Below are 15,172 nucleotides of genomic sequence, written 5' to 3' on the forward strand. Positions count from 1 at the left end.
ATAGATAAAGGCAAAAAACTAATGAGCCGAGAGCGAAGACATGACTGGGACGCTCCTGACGACATTGAAGATGGAGATGCCGATGATCATTCATCATCCTCGGAGGATATCTCAAACGCAGTGAGATATGTACCAACAAGTGCAGGATCCCCAGTAAAAGTCCTCTCCCGGTCAGAAAAAAGAGATGCCTTGGGCATAAAGGACTCGATTCTGAACAACCCGTCGGGTAAGACCATTGTTTATCGAAAAATCCAAGATAGAATGAAAAATGAACCATACTATAGAATACTCAAGGACGAAATTGTAAGAGAATCAGATCACACCGTGACTCTAAAAAATGGGAAAATAATACGTAAATCTGATTTAGCCATTAAAAGACAGTGCACTCAGAAGAAACCAAGTCCGAGAAAACGAGACCAATTAGTCAGATTTTACGCGACCAAAGGACTCAGGAAAACAGCAAAACCTCCAAGAAATGTCGGATTCAAAAGTTCAAAAACAACCCAGAAGAAACGAAACCTTCAGTGGAAATTTGAAGAGCTCGACATTGCGAGACGAAACGCGGCCATGAACAGTTCTAGGGAAACTCTTCTCAGAGAGGAAGAAGAACAGAGAAAGAGACTGAGAACACCGATTGGCCTCGAGATTGACCAAGAACCAAGCCCGCCGGGTAAACCCGAACTTCTTAAAAGTTATTTAAACGAACCCGGAGTGACGATTGACTCACATGAAGATATGTCAGATGATAATGCGAGTGACCTAATGACACTAAGAGACCTCAAGGAGAAAACACTGCTCGAAACCACGAAACGAGACGAACCACCAATGCCCGACCAATCAGATCCTAAGTTAGAAACATCAGACCATGCCGACCAGAAGGTCGAGTTAGATGAGATTCCTTTGATCAACTTGGATTCCGGTGACAACGAAAGAGACTCTCAAGCGACCCCACAGCTGATCCTCTTAGACACTAGGGAGGAGAGTAATGAAGCGACCCAAGATATGCCGGTACCTTCAGAGAATCCCGGAGTAAAGTTCCCTAAATCTACTGGAGATCAACCTACCATGGCGGAGATGGGACCGAAACAAATACTTTCTGACCACACTAAAAAGTCACAGAAATTGTCCGGTACTGCTAAAAGGAAAGCCTCATCCCCTATGAAATCACCACCCTCGAAAAAACTATCGGAAATTTTTACACGTCAAAACACGAGACCCATGCGAACCAGGCAGCCCCCCAAGATGCTAGGTGAGAGAGTATTTACCAGTATAGTCGATCTAACTGAGGAAGACCGCGATGCCCCAGAATTCGGTTCATCTAATTTCGTCTCAGTGTGTTCAACGTTGGAAGCAACTACGGTAGAAAGCCATCATGTCGACCTAGTAGACCTGACAACATTAACACCACCTTCTTCATCACGCCCTACCATAGTTCACTTGCGGGAGGATATCGACGCGTACTCAAGTGACCTAAAGCCCTCAAAAACAGCCGATCAAAAGAGCCCAGACAAGAACGTCAAATTTAGCCCTGATGTTTGTTCCACCCGATTTAACCCATCGGGCCTATCTAATGAAATTTCAACTCCTACATTTATACCCATCGTATCTGACCCAGACTGGCTGAACACCTCCTCTATCATTTCGGCGATAGAACTCCTTGGACGGCCAATGACGCTGGAGGAGCTAAGAAGATGGACTATAAATAAAGCAGCAAATCGGGAATCTGATTAGACGCAGGAGCTCAAAAACAGATGTCATCAAAAACATTCTCAACCTATCAAAACTCCATTGTAAAACTTTTAGCACCTATAGGTTCTGTTTATGGTTTATCGCCTAACATTCCAGGACCCTAGGGTCATACAAACCTCTAGTGCTGTTATTTTAAGTTATGGTGATGATTGGTAACATTTATTCCCTTGTTTTGGCTATAGAATTTTGCCGAACTCCATTAAAGTTCTGTTCACCCATGGGGCGTTACCATCGGATAACAATTAGATTTATTCATTTTGGTTATACCCAGTATTCCGCTTAATTTTACGACAACTTTCTGCATACCTTATGATCTTAGTCACCCTGGTGCTATTTCAGTTCCTTACTTGCCCTTTGTCACTAACCTACAGTTATTTCTCGGCGAATACATATTATTCGATCTAAGGTGCTTTGTTTTGGAATTTTGTTTTTGTTTGACGAACATGCCGTCCGGCCCATCGGGCTCGATCATTGGTAGTCCTCGTTTTGTACACCCACCCTTTACACCTGACAACCGTGTTATTCTTCTCAGTTTATAATACGCCTTTTGGGCCCTTTACCAAGTTCGTATTAACGATTCTAGATCCACTCTCGGGGGGGTCCTAGATAATGCGCTTACTAATTCATCCATCTTAGTGCTTAATCATTTTTGTTTTATTCCCTTCTGATGAGGCGAAAGGGATAGTTTAGAGATAAATTTCGCGGGGAATGTAAAAGTATTATGGTTTGTCTATTTAACCTCTGATCTTAACTTACCGCCGACCTTTAGTTGTTAATTTATATACCTGCCAAAAGCGCATCGGCTTTTGGTAGACTCTGAATTGGACACTATCTTTTATGATACGTAACAAAACAAACGTAACCAATTCAATCTTTTAACACGTATTTTATCTTAGTTAGAATCTCCGTCTTTTATTTAGTTTTAAATAAAAGCCTACTATTTTAGTAGGAATCTTAAACATCCACAGTCTTAATCTATTCCTAGTTTAAGTCACTCTTTTACAACACGAGTGGTATCCTAATATTTTAACATAACCAGTATTAACATCAATGATTATTGTGTAACCATTGTATTTACGGGTTTGTATATCTAGATAAAATGGGTTAGAAAGTGGGTTATTTACGCGCTAAATTTCATGACAACTGAACTACGTGAACGATTGTTGAACATATTAAAAAATTACGATTGGGGGGAAATATATAAGTGCCAATGAAACATGTGAATATCTCATTTATAATTAGATTGCAACTCTTACCCATTTGGAGTGGATAGCATGTCGATGATGGGCGTGTATTCATACTCGTGCAGTTGAATCTGGCCTTCGAGCGAACTCCTCGCCGCTCCCAGAGTGGATACAAACTTGTCCAGAGAGTCCAGGAACTCCCTCACTTGACCACTCTTGCTGTTCTTCAGCGAACCCCACGCCTAAAGAAAACACCAAAACATCACAAACTAAGGTTCACCTCCACGCCTCACTTTAGCATCAACTTTGTATGTAACTAGTGGTTTTACAAGGCTATATATGAAGACCAAGGGTGTTCGGAATAGTCTAATTAGTCCGTGCGCCACTTTTCAAAACAATCGAACAATCGAAAAAGGCAAAAAACAATTTATCAAATAAAAACTTTCAGGTAGGGAAACGGAAAAACAACCATAGCTAGAAGACAAAAACTGCAATAGAATGATTATATTGGTGGAACTTCTAATCTTTTTTTTCTCAAGAACCAGTAACTTCTTGTCGCCAATTATAACTTCTCAGAATTTTTGTTTGAGACAATGTGTCAACATTATACCTCTTAGTTCATAACGTTTAGTCCGGGACTTATGTCCAGGTTTAGTAAATATACTAATAAACCGTTTTCAGGCAGGAAAAAAAATTCACAAGATGACACTTAGTAAATTTACAACTTCATGGTAGATCGCCAACTTTGCTTTAAAGTTCCAGACTATCGCGACCGTAATGCGACACGACATTTTTAGACGTTGTCTTCTTTTATAAAACCTTGTCCAAACCAGACTAAGATTTTTTGGTCGCGAAATGAGACAATTGCCTCAAATTTTAAAATGTTTATATAAGTCGTGAAAAGGGTCAAAAAAGTATCCTACAAGACAATCCACGATCAGATCATTTTAAATTATACAACTCTAATTAGTATGTGAACTTATTATACTTACATCAGGGGAACATGCCTTGAGAGCCGGCACCAGAGTAGTGGACATGTATGTCTCCAGGGCCTCCAGAACACTACTGTTGGTAGCATCCATCATCCCAAAGTTCACGTCCTAAACAAGAAGAACACATGCATATTACGGCTCTTTTTCAGTCCCCCCTTTGAATTATAACTATAAAAAAATAGTTTGAAAGAGCCCATAATCTTCAATCAATGCGGTCCCACAAAAGGTTCTTCACAACTTCCAATTCGCAAAAAGTGCAAGCTTCAAAAATCTGACAAATTCGAACAAGTTCTAGCGAAAATCTAGCTAACTTTTTACCCCTGCTCATGCGTGTGATTTTGACCATATCATTAATTTTTACATTGCACCACCCGAACCGTACTTTGCACTGTAAAAATCACAAGTGATTGAAAAAAGAGTATGAACTTGATTGAAATTCATTGAAGAGTATGATTGAAATTTAGTATGAATGATAATTACTCAGTTCCTAACACATTTGGTCTGAATCTTGAAGAAAAAAATCAAAAGTTTGAGCACAAAATCCAATTTTGGGTGGGGGGCGTATGGACGGTAAAAGAAAAAGTTGGTCAGTTAAGACCATGAAAGAATCGCGCATCGGTGGTTCAGTGGTAGAATTGTCGCCCGCCAAAAAATCATTGGCTCGCGCAAAATTCACTTTTGTGGCGAGGGAACCATTAAAAATTGTAGCCAATAAAGAACACTTTATATCAAGCATCGGTGGTTCAGTGGTAGAATTGTCGCCTGCCACGCGATAGACCCGGGTTCGATTCCCGGCCGATGCATCGTCAACCCAAATTTTTGAACTCAAGCAAATAAATCATAGGCTCTCTCGTTGACTATCAGGCATCGGTGGTTCGAAATACCGGCTCTTTTTCCTCCCCCCCCCGTCCACCTGCATATTTTTATGATTAAAATAACTGTTTACAATGTTCGATTGTAATGAAAATTGACATAGAGACTAATTAGGCTATGACAAACATATTTGGGCTCTTTTCCAGTCCCCCCCCCCCACCTCTCAAATTCAATTTTGAAAAGCTTATTTAACGTTGTCATAATGCAATGAAATTTGGCGTGGTGAACAAATCGACAATTCTGAACAGATTTGTTCTTCATACTTAACAGCGTAACATCACTCATTTAGCCGTAATAACACGTAAAACAAACATAAAACTCGGTAATTTGTAAGGGGGGAACGGGAAAAGAGCGCATATTTGGTGTTCATAATCAACCTTGTAAGACCACTCGTTAGACCATAAATTTGAAGCTCGTGTGAGGTGGGGAAAAAGGAAAAAAGAGCCGAAAGATTGACAAGAGATCCGACGTGTTTCGCCTTTGGAAATTTTGAAAACGCCTATGACGATCAATTGAATGAAATTAAAAACATTCGTCACATCTAGGAAAACTCGAAAAGTTTTATTTGTAAACAGAAAACTCTACTACCAAAAGGCGCCCTCCGAAAAATTTAAGGTCAGTCAGCGAAGAATGGATGGCGCAAAATGGGATTCACCCCTCCCCCTACCCCTGACCACCTTACCTTCAACACGCTACTGCAATCGACCAATCAGTGGCACAAATATGTACTCACATTATGAATATTCTGGTTGGTCACTTCCTTTGCATTGGAGTTGCGCAGGAAGAACATGCAGATTCCCAGAAGGGGTTCCTGACTTCCATTCGTGATGAACAGTTTCTTCACTGTAGTGCTTGTGGCCACAGTACTCGCAGCGTCCAGACGCATCACGGGTACCGGATCCTATAGAAACAATTGCACGTGATTATAAAAAAGGGTTAAAAACTTAAGTAAATATTCTAAAAACTGAGATCTACTGCAACAAAATAAGATGAAAAATAATATAAAACTTTCTCGAGAAAAAATGTCATTTAGTTTGGTTGCTTAGTATATCTGAAATCAACTTCCGTATTCTGGTAAGTTGGTAGTACTATTGTGCTGGTTTCTCGGGAAACTCTATGTTGCAGAATATTTCGCGGCATGATTTTTTTATTCAGAAACAACCGTTGTTTTTTCCATGTACGGCATGTGTTGTCTACCTTGTGCACTTCCTGGTAGTAGAACATGAGTGATTTGGACCCATTGGCTGCGAAGAACTTCTCGATGTAGTCCCACCTGTCATCCGACAGCAGCTGGTCCTCCACATTGTTCTCGTCGGTTCCGATCACATCTGCTATCTTGTACCACATGTAACGGTGGCGCTCATCCGTCTACATAAATAGAGTTAATAATTGGTGAAATCTAAGAGAAGGTGGCTGTGGTTTGACTTACATTGAAGTTAACTAACTTGAAGACTTTCAAATGCATTAGAGTCATATGCTTCAACAAAAGCAAAACAAACTCTTTTCCCTAGATTCGCTGTACAAAATAGTATAATTTAGAAGAATTCTATGCATAAAAAACTCGAAAACAAATTATGTTAAAAAACTTTTGTTATTATATTAGCTTAATGATAAAGCTATAAAGAACAACTAACCGTTCGATTTTTCCTATGATTTGCTGCTAAATTTCTCCTCATTTTCAATCAGTTAGTTGTCTAGGGAATTAATGGGTTACAATTAAATGGCTGGGGATCTTAAAAGTAAAGTTCTGTTTCTTCAAATGATTAACCCATCATTCAAAATTTGCGATGAAACTAGAAGGCAATGGTAATCGTGCTTGTCAGCCAGATAAATATAAATATAGCTGGCACACGTTATTTGACTGAAATAGTTGATTCAATTTAATAGATGGCTACCAGGTGTTTCTAACTAGCAGACAATGGTCGCTACCAATTTAGTTTGACGCGGCTGTTCCGCCCGTGAACAAATAGAAAAGAATGTGAAATGTTTTCACCTGTCCCCTTCGCTCTTCCTTCAGTTGCTTCAGTCTCTCCCGATTGATTTTGTGGTCCTCGGCCTGGTGATTTTTCTTTCCCTGGAAACCGCAAAAAAACTTATTTAGACGTTAATCGCTTGAGGATTAAAAACTTTCCGGCGCAGAAAAAGTACTAAGCATCTGGATCTAAATAAGGGGTGCAAGAATTACCTAGTTGGAAAATGGTCTGAAAATTATTGATATTTTGAAAATATACTTTTGGATTTTACCAAAATGGAATAACAACCAAGATTCATTTTCCAATGATAAAAAGTATGCTAGAAAAAATTGTCTGGAAGAAAAATTCAGAGTACTCTGGACCTTTCTTGGTCTTCCCTTCTTATCGTCTTCGTGCTTTGTCTCTTCTCCAGGGGTTTTCGGAGCGGCCGAGGGTTCTTCTAAAGGAAAACATGAAAAGAAATTAATGAAATATTTTAATATATAATTGTTATTATAAACAGCAATAATGGCGGTGAATATTCTGATCTGAATATAGTTTGGTTGAAAACTATTTCCTGTTTATTCAAGCTTAACAAATCATTGCGAAAAACTTCCAGTCGTTGGATTTTCAGCAATTATTATCAAAATTTTAACTTCTTTCAAAACTAAGAGAACTTCATCCACTTTGCATCTTTAATTGGAGCAGGAGACACATCTTAAATGAAATCAGAGGAAATGGGAAAGAAAGAGGGATCTGTATTAGAATTTAAGACATACCATTTCCTTGGCCTCCGTCTCCGCTCAGAATCAGGGGCGGCGACACATCATCCGAGGGTTTGTTAGTCGTTGACTCCTCAGTCGTATTCCCTGCACTGTCGTCACCCTTCGGCTCAGTTTGCTGACCCGGATCCGGATCAGACATTTGAGATGTCTTCTTTAAATGATATTCGGTTTTGGTTTCAAAAATACAACTCTTCAGAAACGCTCAAGACTATGTTTAAAAGCCAGTTTGTAAATGCAATGATTGATAATAGTTTTTATAACTAGCACGTGGTAATAATATGAAAAAAGTTTAAATATACCGAGTTACAATAAAGTAACCAAACTAACTATGCAATGTAATATTTTTCAGTCATTGATTAAATTTTTTATAGAGCATTGAATTCAAAAATGTTCATAATGTTAGATTGTGAGTTGCTGCGCAATTAAGACATTTTCAGTCTTAGCAACGAGCTTAAGTTAGATTTAAACTGAGATTAAAATTATGAACAAAGTAATTCTGAACAGGTGGTCTGATAAAAATACACTTCAGCATAACATCAATTTTGAGTCCGTTGGCTTAGGAGCTATTTTAAAAAGCAGAAACATGCCTTCGGCCTGAAGATTAAACCCGACCACTACGAACAAATCAGCAAAAAAAATCAATCTAAGTAAACATAAACAGAAAAGTCTAAAAGAATCAATTTAAACAAATTGGATTGAAAGCCTGACGCAAATGAAAATAGCAGTCTTTAGGCAAAGGTCCAGTTGAAAAGGCTTCAAGTTCTAGCAAAGGGTAGATTGGAATAGGCGAGATTGTCCAGCCAACTTTAATTTTCAATTTTTTTTTGCAAAGTAGAGAAAAACTGGTTTCAAATTTTTTGATTTTTGGTCTAATGATGAGCGAATAAAGCGGTCGAGCAGGCTTATAATACAAAACAATAAAGAATAAACTTAATTTTATTCCACAAAACTGCAAATTTTTCACAATTTTTTGGCGTTTTTTTGTATTTCATTTAACTTTTCGCTAAACTTAATTGTCAAAAGCGCGTATTCTACTTTTACTAACGAATGTACTTAATTTCCAGACTTTCGTTCAGATTCGCTCATAGCCAATGGACAAAAAGAATCACAATTTGCAAACAAAAAGTGTGATTTTTGTTGGTCGGAACATTCTGTACTACGCGCACAGCAACCGGCAATTCTGGTTAGGTTTGGAAAAAAAATTCGTTAATTGAGATTAAATACTTTCCAGTTTTTTACTAAATCAGTGAGCTCAACTACGTTTCTTGCACTTTTCTGCTCTCTGATTCTAATGATCAGATGATACGAATTGAGTTAAGCATCACCTTTTAGCGAAGACTCTAATTTTGTCTTTTATACAAAAAATTTGATCAGTAGTAATTTTTCCCACCATTTGAATAAGTGTCGAGAAAAAACGGTTTGAGATTTTTGATTTTTAGTCTAACTTCAAGATCATCATCAGCCTGTAGGCTTACAGTAGCTTATTCAAGCTTAAATTAAGCCGTGAAAACTTAGTTTTACTATAGCAGAGTTAGTTTTTGAGTTTTTATAGCCCCATTTTGGCAATCAAAGTGTTCAGAATTCAAAAAAAAAATCTGCAGGAAATAAGAAAAAATTTACTAGTTTTTTACCATTTTTTTTCCAATTTTAACTCTTTCTGAACAAAAAATGTTTTTCAATTGCCCTATTCAACTATGACTATCTAACATCGCAAATTTCTGATTTTTCGTTCAGAACTTTTCATTACATCACACAGAAAAAAAAGACACTCATTAGAAAAAACAATGTTCTATTTTTGTTAAAACTATGGTCGAAACATTCTGCGCTATTTGCACAGCAACCGGTTATCCTGTTTTCTGATTAGTTCTATCGCAGCTTTATCAAAGAAGAAATAATAAGTTTTTTTGAGACAATTTTTGGAAGCAAAATAAATTTATCGCTGATGAACAAAAAAAGAAATGTGAACTACAAAACTAAATCGAAAAATCTCTTGAACTTTTCTGTTCAATCAGAACTTACGCACTTTTGGCAATTGATTTCAGCAAGAACTTAAATGAAATACAAAAAAAACATAAAAAATGTAATTTTCAGCAGTTTTGTAGAATAAAACTAAGTTTCTAATTATTGTTTTTGTATTATAAGCCTGCTTGCCCGCTTTATTTTCTCGGAATAAGAACAAAAAATGAAAATTGAAACCGGTTTTTCTCTACACTGCGATTTCTTTGGAAATCAAAAGTGGCTGGACAATTTCTTCTATTGCAATTTACCCTATACTAGAATCTAAAGCCTTTTCAACTGGACCTTTGCCTAAAATCTTCTATTTTCATTTGAGTCAAGCATTCAGTCAAACTAGCGTCTAACGCACCTCCGATGCTTCGAATTTTTAAGAACACTGTAGAAAACCGATTATACTGGAAATAAAATCTGCATCCTTTGAGTGTACTTTGACAGCACCCGATTTTGTAAAAAGGTTTTTTTATTCAAGTTTTTTTTAGTTCAAAAATTTCACTTCTCTAAAACTTAAAAAAATTGAGCAATCGCATTTAGACGCAATATTTGCAACTCCTGAGAGTACTCTCACAGTACCCAACTACAGTGAAACTTCAAATTTAAGTTTTCTAAAAAAATTTTTGAAAAATCATAAAAAACGTCATATCTTAAAAAATACAAAAATTTGAGCCGTGAAAATTGGAGGCAAGATTTGCAGCACCAAAAAATCGCCAATTACAGGGTTGGGAATTTCAAATTTTGAAGAAAAAAAATAAATTCGAATTTTTTGTAAATTTTTTTGAAAAAAAAAATCACAAAAAACGTCATATCTCAAAAACTACAAGGAATTGAGCAGTCAAAATTCAAGGCAAAATTCGCGACTCCTGGGACTACCGTGACAGAGCCTCGCTATAGAGATGGAAACCTCAAACTTTGTGATTTTTTTTATATCTAAATTCTTTGAACAACTTTAAAAAAAGACATAACAAACGTCACATCTCGAAAACTAAAATTTGCCCCAAGATTTGCAACTTGGAACAAAAACTTTGTAACAAGAGTTTATTAAATTTTCTGAAAAAAATTGAAAAAATCATAAAAAACGCAATACCTCGAAAACCAAAAGGAATTGAGCAGTCATACTTAAGCGCCAGATTTGCAACCTTTGAAGGTACCCTGACAGCAACCCACCATTGAGTGGAAACATTCAATTTGGGTTAGTTTTTTATATCTCAGTTTTTTCTCTAAGTTTTATATCTAAGAATTTCAAACTTTGTGAATTACTTTGTAATTTGGGTTTTCTGAAACAATTTGAAAAACCACAAAATTTTCTTATTTCGTACACTAAAAGGATTTGGGCATTCATGTTTGCAGGTGACATTCGCGACTCATGGGGGAACCCTGACAACATTACACTATCAGGCTGCTTATTTCAAACTCGATTAAAAAACACTGAGTTCAACTGGAACATCAAAGAAAATTCTTAACTCTTGCAATATACGATATAGCCTGAACGTGAAAAAAAACTAATTCGTTAAGCATGCAAAAAAAATTATGTTGTAAAAGCTTAAGCTTGCCGAGATAGTGAAGCCCGCATTTAAATATATAATAGATTACAAAAGAAGCACGACTGAAACGCTTGCATGAAAGCAAACAATAACGCAATCAGACTCGGCGCTGTACCAATTGAACTGCCCTCGGTCACTATCGCATTGACAAGATCGAGAAAAGTTTCTATTATTTTTGAATAAATGAAAATCTCAATAAAAAATTTGCAGCCTCATACTTCTATCGCAGCTTCATCAAAGGAGAAATAATTAGAAAAAACAGCGATCAGCTTTTCAAAGAAAAGTTTTTGAAATCAATCGGAAGAAGCAGCTACGGGGGTAATCAAGTTAAAGAATGCCGTAGGGTCACAAAGGGTGGCAAATTGGCGTTGCTAATAGCACATTTTTCTCAGGCATAAGAATATAGCATAAAGTTTTTCTCAAGCCAACACAAACAACAATTTTTCGTTAATTATTTTCAGATCGTCTTATTTGCTTGTCGTCTAATTTCCTAATCCCGGTTTACCTCACGCACGATAAGGAAATAGCGATCGCAGCCTTAAGAAAACAGGCAACTCAACGAGAAAAGTTCAACTTCTGACTTTCAGTAAATTTTATTTAAAAAAACTAATTTAAGATTAATACATTTTTTCTTAGTTCCCCTGGTTGCAGATCGCTGATAGAACCAAAAATAATGAACCGTGAGTGTGGTTTAAAAGACCTTTGTTATAACTGAAACTTTTGGAACGTTCTGACAATCTCTTGGGTGACTTTTTCAGTAGAAATAAGAACAATTGTGTTCAGGATATAAAATTAAATCACCATGCAAATTTTCATTAAATTATGGCAAAGCTTGTTGCTTCAACTTTCGAAGAAATTGAGGAACATATATGGGTGGGCTGGTTTTTTATTCAGATCGATTTTGTTAAAGTTGACATCGTATGGGTATCGATCCGAAAAAGGCTGAATTGTCTGTATACTTTTGATTGAATAGTCTGAATTTCATTTCGGCTGCATATCTTCGACCGAATAGTCTGGAAATGCCGGATTATTTATGCGTGGCAAATTATCCGCACTAATAATCGTTCCAGAAATTGAATTCAGGGCAGCTAATTGGTCTAAGTACAATACTCAAATTTTAAAAAACAAAATTTGATATTATCTACAATACGTAGTTTGTCAATATATCTTTATTCAAAAACTATAGGAGACCAATAAATACGCAGTCGAAATATTCATGATTTTGCCCTGATGCGAGCAGTCTTGTTCATTAAGTTATGGGGGTTTAAACACTGCCATTTTGGCTAGTTTTGGACACTTTAAGCGCGATAGATTTCGTGGGGGTGTGTAGCGACTTGCATGCGTGCGTAGAGTAATTACAAAATTTCTTAAGTGACGCACGCCAATTATGAGTCTATATAATTGCTAAGTGATGCAAGCCAATTATGACGCATTAGCAGTACCAGTCAGTTTGAAAAAAAAATTACCAACTAACATGCTTCAATCTATAGAGCGGACGCATTTTAATTAGTAAACGAAAAAGTTCATTAAAAACATCCGACCCCGCCCAGGTTCGTACCCTCTTATTTTGTTGCGAGTCTCCTTTCCTACCTCTACGCTACAGATCTATAATGCCTTGAGTGTAATTTGTTATATAATAGTCTGTGTTAATATCCTTAGCATTGGCTGTACTGAATAGCTGGTTATTGATCTTATGCATATACAGCAATGAAAGAACATTTCCAAAACGAACACCAACAATTGCGACTAAGTTTGAAAAAAAAATTCATTCTATCACACAAGCTTTGCTTGCGTAAATACGTGGTTAGATATCAATTGACCCGGAAACAAAAAATGTCCAAGGAAATTGTTATCATTAAAAAACTATTAAAAAAATCAACAATTTTTTTGGAAAGACATAGAAATTTCAATAAAACAGACAGCAAAACACGACCACTAGCAGCATTGAACAAGCTTTTAATATTTTCCGAGCGTTCACTAATTCGACAACACGTGGTTACACGCCTATTGATCTGAAAACAAAAAATGACAAAAAATTTGTATAAAAAATTTTTGATCGATTGACAACTTTGAACTTTATATTTTATACTAACAACTACAAAAGTAATCATTTTATATGCCTAAGCTGATGCAAAATAAGTTCCACAAACCATGAGCCGAAATCAGTTAGGCCGAAACAAATTTCTAAGCAAAAAAACTGAAATTACACAAGTCAGGGATAGTTAATTTAAAAAAACTAAGTGACTTAATCAACGTCTCAAACTACAAAGAAAACTGCTTACAGCGCAAAAGCAAAAAAAAGTGATGTGGCAACTAAGCCGACACAACATAATCCGAAAACCTATAGTCCGACTATTCAATCTTACAAGTGAGAAGGTTTACCTCACAAGTTTAATGATTATTGAGGTAAAAGCAGGCTAGGGATTGGTTTTTTTTTCCATCTTTTCAATACTTTTCCAAACATCTAGAATCTCAAAAAGATGGGCTGTGTCCGGCTTGGTGATGTATCCTGCTGAAATCTAAATTGTCTGGAAATTTTGTTATGCAGACTAAATTTATTTTCAGTTTTTTTTGTAAGCATTTCAAAAACGTTGACTAAAAGTTTTTCTTAAAAGGTTAAACTAAGAAGATCATATTACTGCCATAGTCCGGACAATCTCTGCTGATTTTAAAGCAAACTGATTCTCTTGATTTTTCTTTAATATCAGACCAAATTATCCACAGACCATATTAATTTCTACACTTACCTGCAAATGTTACACAGGTTTGATGCATTAATGTAACAGCTCATTTTACAATATTTTACATTAAACACATTTTAAAAATAATTTATCTTTCGTTCCCAACACTTCATGAATTGACAAAATACTATGGCATTGGACTTTTTCAAACAATTATAGGCATGCAAAAAACTCGATGACAAAACGAATTGTAAAAACGGTGTTTCGAACTACAGAACGAAGCTTTCAAAATCCGTCACCGTGATTTAAGATTAATAATGGAAGAATTAATCAAAATAATGGTTGATAAACAAAAACCTTGTCAAAAATCTCAGATAATTTGAAATAAATTGGTGAATTTAAACTCCATTCCATACACAAAATTTACAAAACTTAAAGAACAGAAAAAGATGTTTATCGTGCAATTAGCAAAAAAATTGCAGAAGAAAAACATCATTGGAGAACATAGAAAACACTACTGAAAACTTTGAACTTTATATTTTATACTAACAACTACAAAAGTAATCATTTTATATGCCTAAGCTGATGCAAAATAAGTTCCACAAACCATGAGCCGAAATCAGTTAGGCCGAAACAAAGCAAAAAAACTGAAATTACACAAGTCAGGGATAGTTAATTAAAAAAAAACTACGTGACTTAATCAACATCTCAAACTACAAGGAAAACTGCTAACAGCGAAAAAAAATAGTGATGTAGCAACTAAGCCGACAAAACATAATCCGAAAACCTATATTCCGACTATTCAATCTTACAAGTGAGAAGGTTTACCTCACAAGTTTAATGATTGAGGTAAAAGCAGGCTAGGGATTGGGTTTTTTTTCATCTTTTCAATACTTTTCCAAATCTAAAATCTCAAAAAGATGTGCTGTATCCGGCTTGGTGATGTATCTTGCTGAAATCCAAGTTGTCTGGAAATTTTGTTATGCAGACTAAATTTATTTTTCAGTTTTTTTTTGTAAGCATTTCAAAAACTTTGACTAAAATTTTTTCTTAAAAGGTTAAACTAAGAAGATCATATTACTGCCTTAGTCCGGTCAATCTCTGCTGATTTTAAAGCAAACTGATTCTCTTGATTTTTCTTTAATATCAGACCAAATTATCCACAGACGATATTAATATCTACACTTACCTGCAAATGTTACACAGGTTTGATGCATTAATGTAACAGCTCATTTTACACTATTTTATATCAAAAACATTTTAAAAATAATTTATTTTTCGTTCCCAACACTTCATGAATTGAGAAAATACTATGGCATTAGACTTTTTCAAACAATTATAGGCATGCTAAAAATTCGATGACAAAACGAATTGTAAAAACGGTGTTTCGAACTACAGAACG

General features: G+C 35.9%; 2 protein-coding genes and 1 non-coding gene across 3 annotated transcripts in view; 2 read left to right on the plus strand and 1 right to left on the minus strand.

Annotated features, from left to right (window-relative positions):
* Positions 1–7,820, minus strand: part of LOC134841166 (dynein axonemal heavy chain 5-like) — a 57,755-nt gene extending 49,935 nt beyond the window's left edge. Inside the window, exons 1-7 of the mRNA XM_063856969.1 lie at positions 7,530–7,820; positions 7,134–7,210; positions 6,792–6,872; positions 5,996–6,166; positions 5,532–5,699; positions 3,926–4,033; positions 3,006–3,175 (exon numbers count right to left, since the gene is read on the minus strand). Of these exons, the coding sequence (XP_063713039.1) occupies positions 3,006–3,175; positions 3,926–4,033; positions 5,532–5,699; positions 5,996–6,166; positions 6,792–6,872; positions 7,134–7,210; positions 7,530–7,674 (920 nt within the window). The 5' untranslated portion in view covers positions 7,675–7,820. The remainder of the gene's footprint in view (positions 1–3,005; positions 3,176–3,925; positions 4,034–5,531; positions 5,700–5,995; positions 6,167–6,791; positions 6,873–7,133; positions 7,211–7,529) is intronic.
* LOC134842939 (flap endonuclease 1-like) overlaps positions 1–15,172 on the plus strand; it is a 323,491-nt gene that overhangs the window by 74,266 nt on the left and 234,053 nt on the right. The gene's annotated exons all lie outside the window — the stretch shown is intronic.
* On the plus strand, positions 4,658–4,728 carry Trnag-gcc (transfer RNA glycine (anticodon GCC)). The gene has a single exon. It is a non-coding gene; the product is annotated as a tRNA-Gly (tRNA).

This window comes from Symsagittifera roscoffensis, chromosome 3 (genome assembly GCF_963678635.1).
Source record: "Symsagittifera roscoffensis chromosome 3, txSymRosc1.1, whole genome shotgun sequence".
Lineage (NCBI taxonomy): Eukaryota > Metazoa > Xenacoelomorpha > Acoela > Convolutidae > Symsagittifera > Symsagittifera roscoffensis.